At 37.6% G+C, this 12965-nt stretch overlaps 2 protein-coding genes across 2 annotated transcripts; one reads left to right on the forward strand and one right to left on the reverse strand.

Moving 5' to 3' along the window:
* On the forward strand, positions 1–6917 carry LOC306856824 (olfactomedin-like protein 3A). Its single transcript, XM_079396309.1, has 3 exons — positions 1–166; positions 3803–4088; positions 5430–6917. The coding sequence occupies exons 1-3, from the start codon at positions 65–67 to the stop codon at positions 6212–6214; spliced, it is 1173 nt and encodes a 390-aa protein (XP_079252435.1). The 5' UTR covers positions 1–64; the 3' UTR covers positions 6215–6917.
* Positions 6918–8454: 1537 nt separating this feature from the next.
* On the reverse strand, positions 8455–12601 carry LOC306856568 (synaptotagmin-6-like; the record flags this gene model as incomplete). The annotated part of the gene is made up of 6 exons (XM_079395927.1): positions 8455–8526; positions 8630–8780; positions 8861–9032; positions 9237–9357; positions 11456–12032; positions 12435–12601. 6 exons carry the CDS (start codon positions 12599–12601, stop codon positions 8455–8457), a joined length of 1260 nt encoding a protein of 419 aa, XP_079252053.1.
* Positions 12602–12965: the final 364 nt, after the last annotated feature.

Raw genomic sequence — 12965 nt, forward strand, 5'->3', positions numbered from 1 at the left:
CCGCCTGTCATACGCACATAAGCACACACTCAGTGTTTCTAATCACTCTCCTCCGGTCTTTAAGATGAGAGCTCTGCAGCTCCTCGTCCTCGTTCTCTCAGGCCTGGTGGGGGCACAGCAGCAGGCCCTTATGGACTACTTGGAGAGAAGACTCCTTGCTATTGAGGTAAATACAACAATGCTCTTCCATCCAGACCCTGGACTCCAGATACAGGCTGGCATGAAGTCTTAAGAAGAGTGTAGCTATAGAAGAAAACAACAGACTGAGTTTTGGATGAACTGTGGATTTAAGTATATGGTGCAGTTACTTTTTAGATATAGTCGGTTAAGTTCTGTTTGGTTCTCTGTTGGAGCAAAGCCACACAGAAATGTTGACCGTAGAGTACAAGTAGGCTGAAATGTAATGTAATTATCAAACACACACACACACACACACACACACACACATATATATATATATATATATATATATTTACACTGCTGTTCTAAGGTTTGAGGTCAGTAAAAAAATTTTTACCATTTTTTAAGAAACGATCAGTTTTGTTCAACAAGGATGGATTAAATTGATCAAAAGTGACAATAAAAGCATTTAGAATGAAAAGGATTTCTATTTCAAATGCATGCTGTTTTTTTAACTTTCTATTCATCCTAAATAATCAGGGTTTTCACAAAAATATTAAGCAGTTTAACTGTTTTCAACACTGATAATAATAAGAAATGTTTCTTGAGCATCAACTCACCATATTAGAATAATCTCTGAAGGATCATGTGACACTGAGAACTGGAGTAATGGCTGCTCAAAATTCAGATTTGCCATCACAGGAATATATTATATTTTAAAACGTATTTTAAAAACCAGTAGACAGTAAAAATTTAAATTTTAAGAGACTTCTTTTGAAAAATGCTACTGACTCCAAATTTACATGTATATATTAATTTATCATATTCATTGAGTATGAGTAATAGAACAACATCATTTTTGTAGAAGTAAATGGTACAGACATTCATGTAAATATAAGGGCAGAGGGCCCTTTTAATCCAAGTGCTGGGTAAAAAGGCTCCTTGTGGTATAGTGATATTTATAGCCAAATTTGTCATTATATATGCAAGTGTTTTTTTGCATATGCCATGATAGCACAAACTTGCTCAAAATGATAACTGTACCCAATGCATGTTTGACAAACACACTGACATTAGAAGCTGATGAACATGCACACAATCTTGCTTCCTTTCTGCATTCGCTCCATTCCCATTGCCAGGATTCTTTCTCCTTGAGTTGGTCACCCGATCTCCCTCTGTGTCTTGGATTTGGCCACATGAAGGACATTTTCTCTCCCTGTTTTCTCTGTGTGCTGACTCTGCACGTACAGTTCTTCTCAGACAAATCATTTTGTGTGATTATGCTAAAACGCACTTTGCTTCTTCTTTCCTTCCACTGAGTCACAAATTCAAAAAAGAACATTTACTGCCAAAGGTTGATCCATCTACAGCGCAAATGATGCTGTTCCAATGCCAAAGTGCTCATGAATTCCTGCAGCTGTCAAGGGAGGGTTTATGTTTGAATAATTTACACTCATGAGGCTGTCTGACTCGGTTTCACGGTTTAAAATGTATAGTTGCTTAGAACATGCATGTTCTTAAAAGCCATCTGAAATCTGCGAGCATGATCTAAAATAGTAAAGTCAGTCAGGTCAAATTTATTTATACAACACTTTTCATAATACACAGTTTCAAAGCAGCTTTGCAGAAAACCATGATGTTTAAGATCACATTTAGCAGATTAGAGACTATATTTTACATTTTGCAACAATACAAGCAATCAACCAGTTAAGATTTGCTAGTATACGCAAAGTATATTGCATGTTTGCGGATAATAAGTTGGACATACTTATATTTAACTTCATTTAAAGCTGCAGTCCGTAACGTTTGCCTTTTTGTTGCCCTCTCTGTTTGAAAACCTGGAATTGCAGCTTTTTGCGGAATTATCTAGCTTGCGTGGGTTGTGAGTGGGCATGGCTTCAGCACGGATGAATCTAATGTTTCCAGGTGAATGTGTTGCTGTCAGTCACCGCACCTGTGTGCTTCATTAACAACATCAGCATTGCGTGACTATGAGTATAGTGTGTATTGGCGTGCAGATTTCAATTTTTGTACAGTCTAATCTAATTGTCATGCCATTCGAATTTCATATTAAGGAATTCTTTTAACCCAAAAATCTAATTATGCTCCCTTCGAACTAGTTTTCTTCAAAATACAAATCTTGTGTAATCCCAGGCTATCTGCATTCAGAAGCACATTTTAAACTGGAATATAATTAAATTCACATGTGTTTCATAAACACATAATCCTTTCTTTATCACAATTCGCCATCAAAATGGTACATTTAATTATTCTAGTTGCTGTGAGAAAAGGCTAAAAACGATCCGCCACCTGCCGGGACAACTTCTTTATGTTTACAGATGTGACGGAATGACGCAGTGCCATGCTCGAATCTCCCGCGAAAACCTACCCGTAAAACTCAAATTAGAAAACATTATTATAAGCTAAATGTTGTGAATCGGGCTAAAGTAAGGCGATGGTTACTTGCTCAAATATTAATTTTGGATCATTTTTAACCAAAAAAAGTTATATTTGATATTGTTGGGGAAAACAGTTACAACCCAAGAACCAGGTATGATGAACAAAGACCAGGCGTCAGAGATGCGATCAATCATAACATTTTCTGAATAAAATAGTTTGCAGTTTCATCTGCAGAAGTCAGCTTCAACACTCACGATGGAGTTTGTAGGCCACTCTGCGTACATGTTCTAGACACCAATATTTATAGCCTACTCTAACAGAGTTCTCTAATTACGTCAATACATAGGTAAGCAAGATTCTGGTTGGTAGATAAACTTAGAAAATCTCCACACATGGACGTAAAACTAGAAGCATATCTTCTAGTGATTTATATTTGGTGACAATTGATCAGAGGTCAGACGCAATAGTTCTCTTCAGAGACGTATATCTGTTACCCTGGACATCAGGGAGACGGCAAATGACGATTTCCTCCTAGAGCTCTCTCTCTGCATCTAGATGCAAAGATAGACATTCACACACACATACGCAGAGAACACTTATCTGTACCTCAAGGTTAACTACACATACACACAATGACATCAGCTTCTTAGAGAGTAAAAAGGCAGACTAAAGCCATATTCAACTTATTTTCTAACATGCATAAATGTAACTGTGATAATTATTTTTGTTTATTAAAACTTGTAAAAAACTTGACCCTCTAACACTTTCACTCTCTATTCTATTTCATTCTATAATGAAACTACTTGTTTTCTTTTCAACTATTTTCTTTTTATAATAAAAAAATGACACTCTATTACTAACGTTGTCTATTCTTTTTCTATTCTATATACTTTTTTCTTTTTATTTATTATAAAAATTGTACATGTACTGTGTTAGACTAACCAAGACTTATAGCACTTACATATTATTGCTATTTTGTTGGTTTTGCCTCTATTGTCCTCAGTATGAGACACTTTGGAAAAAAAGCATCAGCTAAATGACTAAATGTAAATGTAATGTAACTGTAAAGTATACTTAACCACGTATCAACGCCCATTTCACCCTAGCATTATGGTGATAACTTTTAACCAGAAGAACCACTCACATTTATTTGAAAGCTAATTGCTAGCCTTCACTTCATCTAATCAAAGATGCCCATTTCACAGACATGTTTAGAGATGACTAATTCAAGTCTCTTACCGAGGCTCTTGAGACTTGTTTTTGTTTATTTCTCCATTGGCAGGATCGTATCTCCTTGTGGCATGAGCAGACCAGCGGCTACGCCTCAGAGCTGCGCAAGTTCAAGCAGCAGATGGTGGCACAGCTAGAGGGCCTGGACAAGAGCAAGGAGGCGCTGCGGAGCGAGTTGGACACAGTGGGTACACGCGTAGACCGTGTGGAGAGAGAGATGGACTACCTCGAAACACAGAATGGAGCGCAGCCTTGCGTGGACGTGGATGACAAGCTGGTGGAGCAGCAGGTGACAGTTGTCAAGGAGAGGAATAAAGCCAAGTACGCCAAGCTCACAGGTAAAGAGCTATAGGTAACATTCCACAAGCTTAGATACTAGTAATGTTTGTCTCACAGCATGATGGCACTCGCCATAGCTGGCTCATTCAACAAATTACTGGAGGCACAAATTCCATGTTTTTGTTGTGCTATTCGATATGTTATAATTACAATTTTTTCTAACATAGAATAGCATACCTTTAAAAAAAAATAGTGATTTTGGTCTTACTTTTTCAACTTATAAAATCATTCAAATGTTGAACTGACAATATTCAATTGAATTATTTGTAGTAAAATTGTTTTAAAAACATCAAAACTTGGTTACGGTAAATATAAGTTTATCAATAACTACCAACTACCAACATTTGGTCCAAAATTTTATGACCGCAAACCTGTTACCTACAACCCTGTGTCCTTTCAGACTTATTTATCAAATATTAATATAAAAATCTAAAAACATATTTAATTAATGTTATTTTAGTATTATTTATATACTTTTATGGTATTTATTAATATTTTGATTTTATTTTTATATTTTCAGTTTTTATATTTATTTTTTACATTTATATTTAACTTTCATTTATTTTTTATTTCAGTTTTAGTTTTATTTATTTTATTTTCAACTTACACATATTATTTCAGTTAGTCGCCAAGGTAACTTTTTTTTTTTTTTTTTAGGTTTTTCATTTAATCTTTATATTTTCTTTTGATTCAGGTTTTATTTCTGTAACAGGGTTGAAAAAGCATTCTAGAAAATGAATTTGATTTTAAGAAGCTCATAATGAAGCAAAGCTTCTGTGGGTAAGTGGCATGAGAATGACAGGCAACCAAGTTCAATCACATGAAGCTCTGAGCTATTATAACTTGACAGAGTTTAATACATAATGCATTAAATAGTGGGTCTAATCTTCCTTTAAGTCCTCATTTAGAAAAGCACTTAGAGGTACTAAATAAAATGTATTATTATTCCATCATTGAGAGAGACGGTAATTATACTGCTGGAGGATAAATCGTGATGCTTTCCGTACATTGTCTCCACACTTCCGCAGCTCTATATTGCCTTTTCATAGCAAAACGCCTCCAATCTGATTAACCCAGACTGTCATTAGTCTACTGTGCATTCCCATTAGGGTTTAGTCTTAAATCAGACTTTATTGGAAAGCACATAAGTAATATCATGAGGAAGGGATGCTGTTTGGAACTTAACTGAAGAGGGCAAATATTGATATTCTAATTCCAGCAAGAAATAGATCGCACCAAATATCTGATGATTAACATAACAATGGAAAATAAGGAATAACTTACAATATTTAAAGGCACATTTCAGGCAAAAATGAAATGAAATTTTTCTTTATGTTTAGACTGTAGTGACATGATCTCCAGCATCAAAGCCATGAAGATCCTCAAACGAGTGGGTGGCGCTAAGGGAATGTGGACCAAGGACATGGGAAGCGCCACCACGAAGGTGTACATTTTAAACGGGACAGAGGATAATACCATGTATGAATTTGGTACAGTCCGTGAATTCACTTCCTCCCAAGGCACTTCTGCGGCCACCAGCGTCCAGCTCCCTTCAGCCTGGCGTGGTGTGGGTCATGCCATCTACAACAACCACCTGTACTATCTGAAGCAGGGTGAGGAGATGAAACTAATAAAGTTTGATCTTCAGAAGAACATAGTTGTAGACAGTGCTGTGTTTCCAGCTAAAAACCAGCTCTCCGTGTACGGCCTGAATCCTGAGACTTTCATCGATTTAGCAGTAGATGAAGAGGGTCTGTGGGCCATTTATGCCACTCAGGAGAACGAAAGGCACATCTCTTTGGCCAAGATAGACCCTAAAACTCTAGACATCGAGCAGATGTGGGACACCCCTTGTGTGAGGGAGAACGCAGAGGCGGCGTTTGTCATCTGCGGTACCATCTATGTGGTCTACAACTCCAAACTACCCAGCCGCTCTCGAATTCAGTGCGTGTTCGATGTCAGTGACATGGTCACAAACGACGATGCTCCACATGTATACTTTCCCAAACGATATGGCACTCATGCCAGCCTCAAATACAGCCCTGTGGAGCAGCTGCTCTATGCTTGGGACGATGGCTATCAAATCCTCTACAAACTCCAAATGAAAAAGAAGCTGGATGTGTAGAAGGCGTACTGAAGACTCAAGAAAGCAGAGCTGGAAAGTAAATGCCCATGTTATTGGCTTGCTTTATCTTATGCAACGAAGCTGGGTCACACATCAATACGTTGAGCTTTGTAGTTACACCGAGAGCACAATATATGATTGATTGGACACACTTGTTTGGTTCAGTTGTAACTTTGTTTGCCTGGAGCAGAACTAATAAAATGATTTTATATATTATGTTAAAATGAAATGTGCTGTTAATAAATAATTGTACAAACACTATAATAATTCTGCTGTTAATAAACCATTGCAACAATACTGTTAAATAGGTCTATCTGCAAGATTAGTAAATACATAACACTGACATATCTAAAAGCCTATGTCATAATCTACCCTATAAAAGAGTTTATTTTCAGTTAAACTTATTTTAACACCTCACCTGTATGACCTTAAAGCTTCTGCTAAAAGAAAGAAAAGGTCCACTTTGATTGTACAAAATTCTATCAACAAGATGGACTGTGCCGCAATATTATATTACCTAATACTAATTTAGTCCTCTAAGGTAATTTTCACTACATCGAGAACTGAGAAGCAAGATGGCGGCTATTGTGCTTGTATAAAACCCAGCGTGATACAAAAGCATATGAAAGATACGAAAGATATCCTGAGGTGATCCAGAGGAGAAGAATTGTTGAATAAAGTTATTTTAGTTTTCTTTGTGCACAAAAAAGTATTCTCGATGCTTCGTAAAATTTTGGTTGAACCACTGATGTCACATAGACTATTTTAACGATGTCCGTTTCTGTTCCTTGATCGTGGTAGTACCCTTGCTGTCTATGGAGGGTCAGAAAGCTCTCAGATTTCATTAAAAAAAAAAACTTAATTTGTGTTCCGAAGATGAACGAAGGTTCTTACGGGTGTGGATCGACATGAGGGTGAGTAATTAATGACAGAATTTTCATTTTTGGGTGAACTATCTCTTTAACATGGAATGAAATAAAAACAAAACTGATAGAAGCAAGGAAGTTTAATCACACCTTTCAAGTACAAGGGGATGTTCTGAAACAGTAACTGTACTTTACAAATACAAAGTCTTAATATAAAATTGAAAAGTGGCTCTGAATCAGGCATTTCATACAGAAACACCAATTTCAGTGATTATTGATACAATGAGTTCCAGCCAGGCCAGCCAACAAAATACATCATGTTATCTGAAGAGAAAACACCTCAAAGGTAACAGGAAAAATACAGAACAGTAAACATTTATCACATTTTATGTAAAATACAAAATTGGTCTTTGTAAAACAGTGCTTCTAATTTACATAATGATATTTCAAGTCTTGTTAGAAAGCCAAGGATTTTTTGCATCCTTTAGATCTGACACACAACCCTTGGTATTCATTGTGGTTTTACTTTGGAAGCTACAATAACTGTGTGATGAAATTATGATGATTTTAGCCAGCTGTACGTTATAGATGTAGCTGTGCATAGCTGCATTTAACTGAACTCAACTTGATCAAAGAAAATGACGACAAATGATAATAAGTACTCATAGAATGATCAGCAACTTATTAAAATGTTTAAATACGGACAAAGCAAAAACTCTACACTTTACACTGATGATGAGATATTTGTAGACAGGATACAAATTATTCTTGGCATTGGCGTTTTTGGTGGCAGAACAGTTTCACTACTTCACAAACAAAAGGAAGATCAATATCTCTGCTATGTAAACAATATACAGTTTGGCTAATATATCTCAATAGGTTGAACATATTGAGGACTTCACATATCTCTTCAATAATAAAAATCTCTTAACACATTTATTTTATATTCAAAGAAGACAAAAAAGAACGAGAAGGAAGTTAAGGCTAAATATATAATAAACTATATCTTAATACTATTATAATTTCAATTAAAATATAATATACATCTACCAATTATACAATATTCATCAACAAATACACCCCTTTACTCTTCTGAGTTGCTTAAATTATCTCGAAGTATATCGTTCAACCTCTTCGGGTAGTGGCTTGTGAATTTACCCAATGTAAGAAAGCAACACTTCAATCCAAATGCAAAAAAGCTAAAACTCGGCTAGGATTACTTGCACTTGGAAAGGTTTGGACAGCACACTCTTTTTTCCTGCTCCATCGTACATGTCCGATGTGTCACACATTGTCTAAGGACATATCTTGGATCTCACCATCAGTCCCTGGGAGATACTTGACTTAAAGACGTAGAGAGAGGTCATCCCTTCCTTATGGACTGGAGGGGAGTCTAGGAGATGGGCATGAGCCCTGACTGTCAAAGCTTGCGGTACGAGTCTTCCACTGAAAAAGAGATGGAAAATGGAAAGGAAGAGAGGGAGAGATGGAAATACTGAAATGAAAATGTACTTTTCCACTCTGGAAAATTTTAAGGATAGACATTCACCTCCTTCTCAGACTTCTTGGGCTCTACGAGCGGGTGCCAGTGAGCGATAGGTTTTCGAGGGTAAGCAAGCATCTCATTCCAGTGGTCTCTCCCAAGCCCCTCGGCATGGATCCCTACACGACAGACTCCAATGATCTCATTGTGTCCCACTCTATACACCAGGAGAACAAAGAATAGACTGTGAAGAGCATACACAACATAATATTTGTAGAGTGAAAATATCACACTCACAGATCATAGTCCATAACTGATATATGTAGGCTGACTTGATCCATATTCTCTGGGGGAATGTCAAAGATAATCGCCTCATTATAGGTTGGATTCAGTGTGTTCTTTTTTATGGAAGTTTTCTTCTTTTTCAAGCGTCTCCCATCACAAATCAGTGACACCTTCACGTACGGATCTGCCAACAGAGCAGAGAGGTGTGACATGAATTTCTCAACGTATCTTTCTCCTTGTCTTTCAGGGTCTAAATATGTCTGACTAAAGGACTTGTAATGTGCTTGCTGACAATGATAAATGTGACTGTCCAAATGTATAAACAGGAAGAAGGAGCCGAGCAGACACAGACAAATAAAGGACAGACAAATAAAGGACAGCAGCATACCTGAATAACCAGTAATATCCATGGCTTTGAGGTTCCTACATTTGATGACAGTAAGTGTGAGTCTCCCTGCAGTTGGCAAGTAGCAGAGAGAGAACATTATCTCTCCCAAATCCACACTCTCCTGCAGAGTCAAATGGAGAAACTCAAAATCGAATTCATCATGCTGGCATTACAAATAAATGGCAATGCTTACTAATATAGTTTTGTTGGTATTTACAATGATGCGAGGGTAAGAAAACCACAGAATCCTAATTCAGTAAACTACCATTCAAAAGTTTGGAGACAATACAAATTTTAGTTTTTGAAAGAAATTGATATTATTATTTAACAAAGATGCATTAAATTGAATAAAAGCGACAGTAAAGACATTTATAATGTTACAAAATTTTTCTATTTCAAATAAATACCGTCTTTTAATCTTCTACTGATTAAAGAATCCCCCCCAAAAAACTGTTTGGTTATTCCTTCATAATATATATAAAAAAAAAAACACTGGTAATAATTTTTCTTGAGCAACAAATTAGCATATTAGAATGATTTCTGAAGGATTGTGTGACATTGCATACTGGAGTAATGGCTGCTGAAAATTCAGCTTTCCCATCACAGGAATAAACGATCAATTAAATTAGAAATGGATAGAAAATGTACTATATAAAAAAATATATATATGCTCAAAAACCTTCAATAAATTCAGAAGGAGAAAGGTATTGAATGTGTGCATTACAAATCCATAGGTCTTTCCCACACATTTAACCCATCTTGAGAGCTTTAGCCTTCCGCCTGTTAACTCAACTATACTGAGTTCAGTGATATCTAGTGTGTACTATAATCAGTCATGCGAATTCATATCTCATAAGTCAGAGCTGAACACATTACTGTAGACTGTACTGCTTTAAACAAGTGGGCTATTGAAAGACTCGTTCATTGAACTGCAGTTTGCATGGCTGATGTATCAGTATGGCATTATCCCACGAATAATTTAATATATATACGCTTTACTTTGTTTTACTGGGTTTAATATATTATGTATACAATTTGGAGAAGCAGTAAATAGTTACAATAAACTCTGTCACGTTTAACTAGAAGCTGTTGCAGTTTTGACTCAAATGGTGCCCTTGGCGAGGCTGAGAAGGCCGAGAAGCTGCGTGGAAAAGTTCAATTTCAATTAAAGTGTTGGGTGGAACTGAAAGCATGCTGCACAGTGCTGTCAAACTGCTGCGGGTGAGTGATACAGAAGTTGAGAGCGTGTCTGAGAGCTTAGCCCTGGAGGACCCTAGGCAACTGCCTATACTGTCAATGCCAGAAACCCTCTCCTGAGTAGAAGAGATACAAACATGGACCTTAAAACACTACACTCACTAACGTAGTTGTAAGAGGGACTGATGTTCTGATGCAACAAATGACCCCATATCAGGATGTGCACCACATTATTATGATGTATAAGTTACTTAGAAAAGCTATTTGAGAAGTTGTCTGGCCTTACCGTGGAAATGCAGGGCACTGAGTGTCTTTGCCTTAACCAGATACCCAAAAAATCTACAGTTGGCAATAAATGCATCCGTTCACAATAAAAACAAGTTAAATTATTAACTTGAGAATTAAAGTGAAAGTTAACCCCAAAATGAAACTTCTGTCCTGGATACTATGGATATGTTCTAATAAATTAGAAGGTATTTAAAAAATGAGGATATGTCTCAGTGTTGTTTGTTCATACAATGATAGTATAAGGGCTCTAATTTTGTTTTCAACACAAATTTCATTCATTATATGGACAAATATTTGAGACATTATTTGTTTTATATTCCACAGAAGAAAGTTATACAGGTTTGGAACAGCATAGAGAGTAAATGATGAGAGAAGTTTCAAATTTTGGGTGAATTATCCCTTTGAGATTATTGTAGACTCAGTATTGTCATATAATAAGGCTATAATTTTTGCCCTTAATGTTTTTAATACTTAATATATGTACATTGCACAATTTATCATGTTCAGTACAATTACAGTTTCAAATTACCATATCACATCCCATAGGACACTGTCTATGAATCATCTAATTATTCACTGTTTGTGTTTTCAGAGAAATACTCAATACAAGTGGATTCCTATATTAGAAAACCAAATCATTAGGGTGACATTAATGTGACATAAGCCACATTAATGTGATGAATCATCAGTGGGGTCTGGGCTCACTAAGTAGTAGAGACGATAAATTGTCTTACGCTAGTGGCGTACTGGATGTCCTTCCAGATAGATGTCTCCCGGGACAGGTCTGAAACTTCAAAAAGGTTTTCCAGTATCACCTCGCCAATCATGTCATGCCGCGAGAAGCGGTCAAAGTCAAAGATGCTCAAGTGGAGCTTTCTGGACCCCAGGTCCTCATATTGGACCGGAAACTGAAAGGTCTCGTCAAACGTGGGGTTGAGCGTCTTGCGGTGCACACGAGTTTGGAATTTACGTTTGCGGTCAGGGAGCAGGTAGATCTTGACGTAAGGATCGGAGCTGCCGCACAAATCCTTCGCGGGCAGGTCCAATGCCTTGAGGATGGTGACGAGGAGGAGCTCTCCCTCGTAATCGTACTTTAGGGAGAAGTTGATCTTGCCGCATGTTTTGGCAGAGCCGTTCTTAGATGACTCCTCAGCCTCCATCGTGCTCTGTTTGTAAAGTTCTGGTTGGATGCGGCCAAGAGGGGCAGCGGTGCAGGTGGGAAGGTCCTCCACGTCAAAAAATTCACTTCCACGGTCCAGACTGGTGACATGGTGCATCTGCCTGGGAAGGTGCTTTTTGAAGGAACTGTGCCTGGCAAAACAAAATTTGGCTGCTGAATTATCTTGATCTGATGCACTGGTTCTTTCACAAAAGACACACCAGGTGTTAATCTACATTTGAATTATAACCCATAATCGAATGCATGCAAATTGATGGTAATAATTCTGCATATGCTGTAAGGTTCCTACTAAAACTGGTTTTCCTCTGGACGTAGCATGGTTTTCCACCATTTGACCTTCTTTGAAGTCAATAAAACCCAGAGACCTACTTCAGGTCTAATGCTGTCTGACATTTACAAGATTTCCTAAGTAATAACATGATTAGGAATGACTGGAACTAACCTCATAATGGCTTTGTATATACAGTAAACCGTGATGACCTATATGAAGGTCTTAAGACACAAACATTTCTTCATTCTTCCAGAACACTGACCTGTTAGAGGAGGCCGGCTCGGTCGTTTGCCGTGAGATACGTGTACGTCTCAGCAGATGATCTTTCATGGACAGCTGCACGTCTGCTGGGATATCTGGCGACGTATGACTAATCTTCACTGCCGCCTCCAGAAAGTTCCCAGGATCCTTCAGCTTGTCTGCTGCCATAATGTCTCTGAGGGTTGGGTAGTAGTCACCGTGACCTTCTTCTCTGTGTTGGTTTCTCTCTGGCCGGGTGGGGGCAAGGGCGGTGGCGCTAGAGGAAAGCACTTTGCTGCGCCAGGGCACCCAGCACAGCTTCCAGGTGGCGACGCTGATGACACCCAGCAGGGCCAAACCACAAACCACAAATACAAGCAGCAGGAGACTGAAGGAAATGTCTGGACAGAAGATACAACATGGACAGAAGTGGACATTGTAAACATGCACATAACAAATGTCCTTCTAGATAGATTTTCATCAATGTTTCAGTTACAAATTTATAAAGTGTGCTAAAACAAGTTAAAATTATGTATGTTGATCCAAGTAGTGT

Source organism: Barbus barbus (genome assembly GCF_936440315.1).
Source record: "Barbus barbus genome assembly, chromosome: 37".
Lineage (NCBI taxonomy): Eukaryota > Metazoa > Chordata > Actinopteri > Cypriniformes > Cyprinidae > Barbus > Barbus barbus.

Coding starts and splice junctions, on each gene's coding strand:
- LOC306856824 (XM_079396309.1), top strand. CDS start 65: ATGAGAGCTCTGCAGCTCCTCGTCCTCGTTCTCTCAGGCCTGGTGGGG. Junction 167..3,802: donor GAAGACTCCTTGCTATTGAG/GTAAATACAACA, acceptor CTCCATTGGCAG/GATCGTATCTCCTTGTGGCA. Junction 4,089..5,429: donor CAAGTACGCCAAGCTCACAG/GTAAAGAGCTAT, acceptor CTTTATGTTTAG/ACTGTAGTGACATGATCTCC.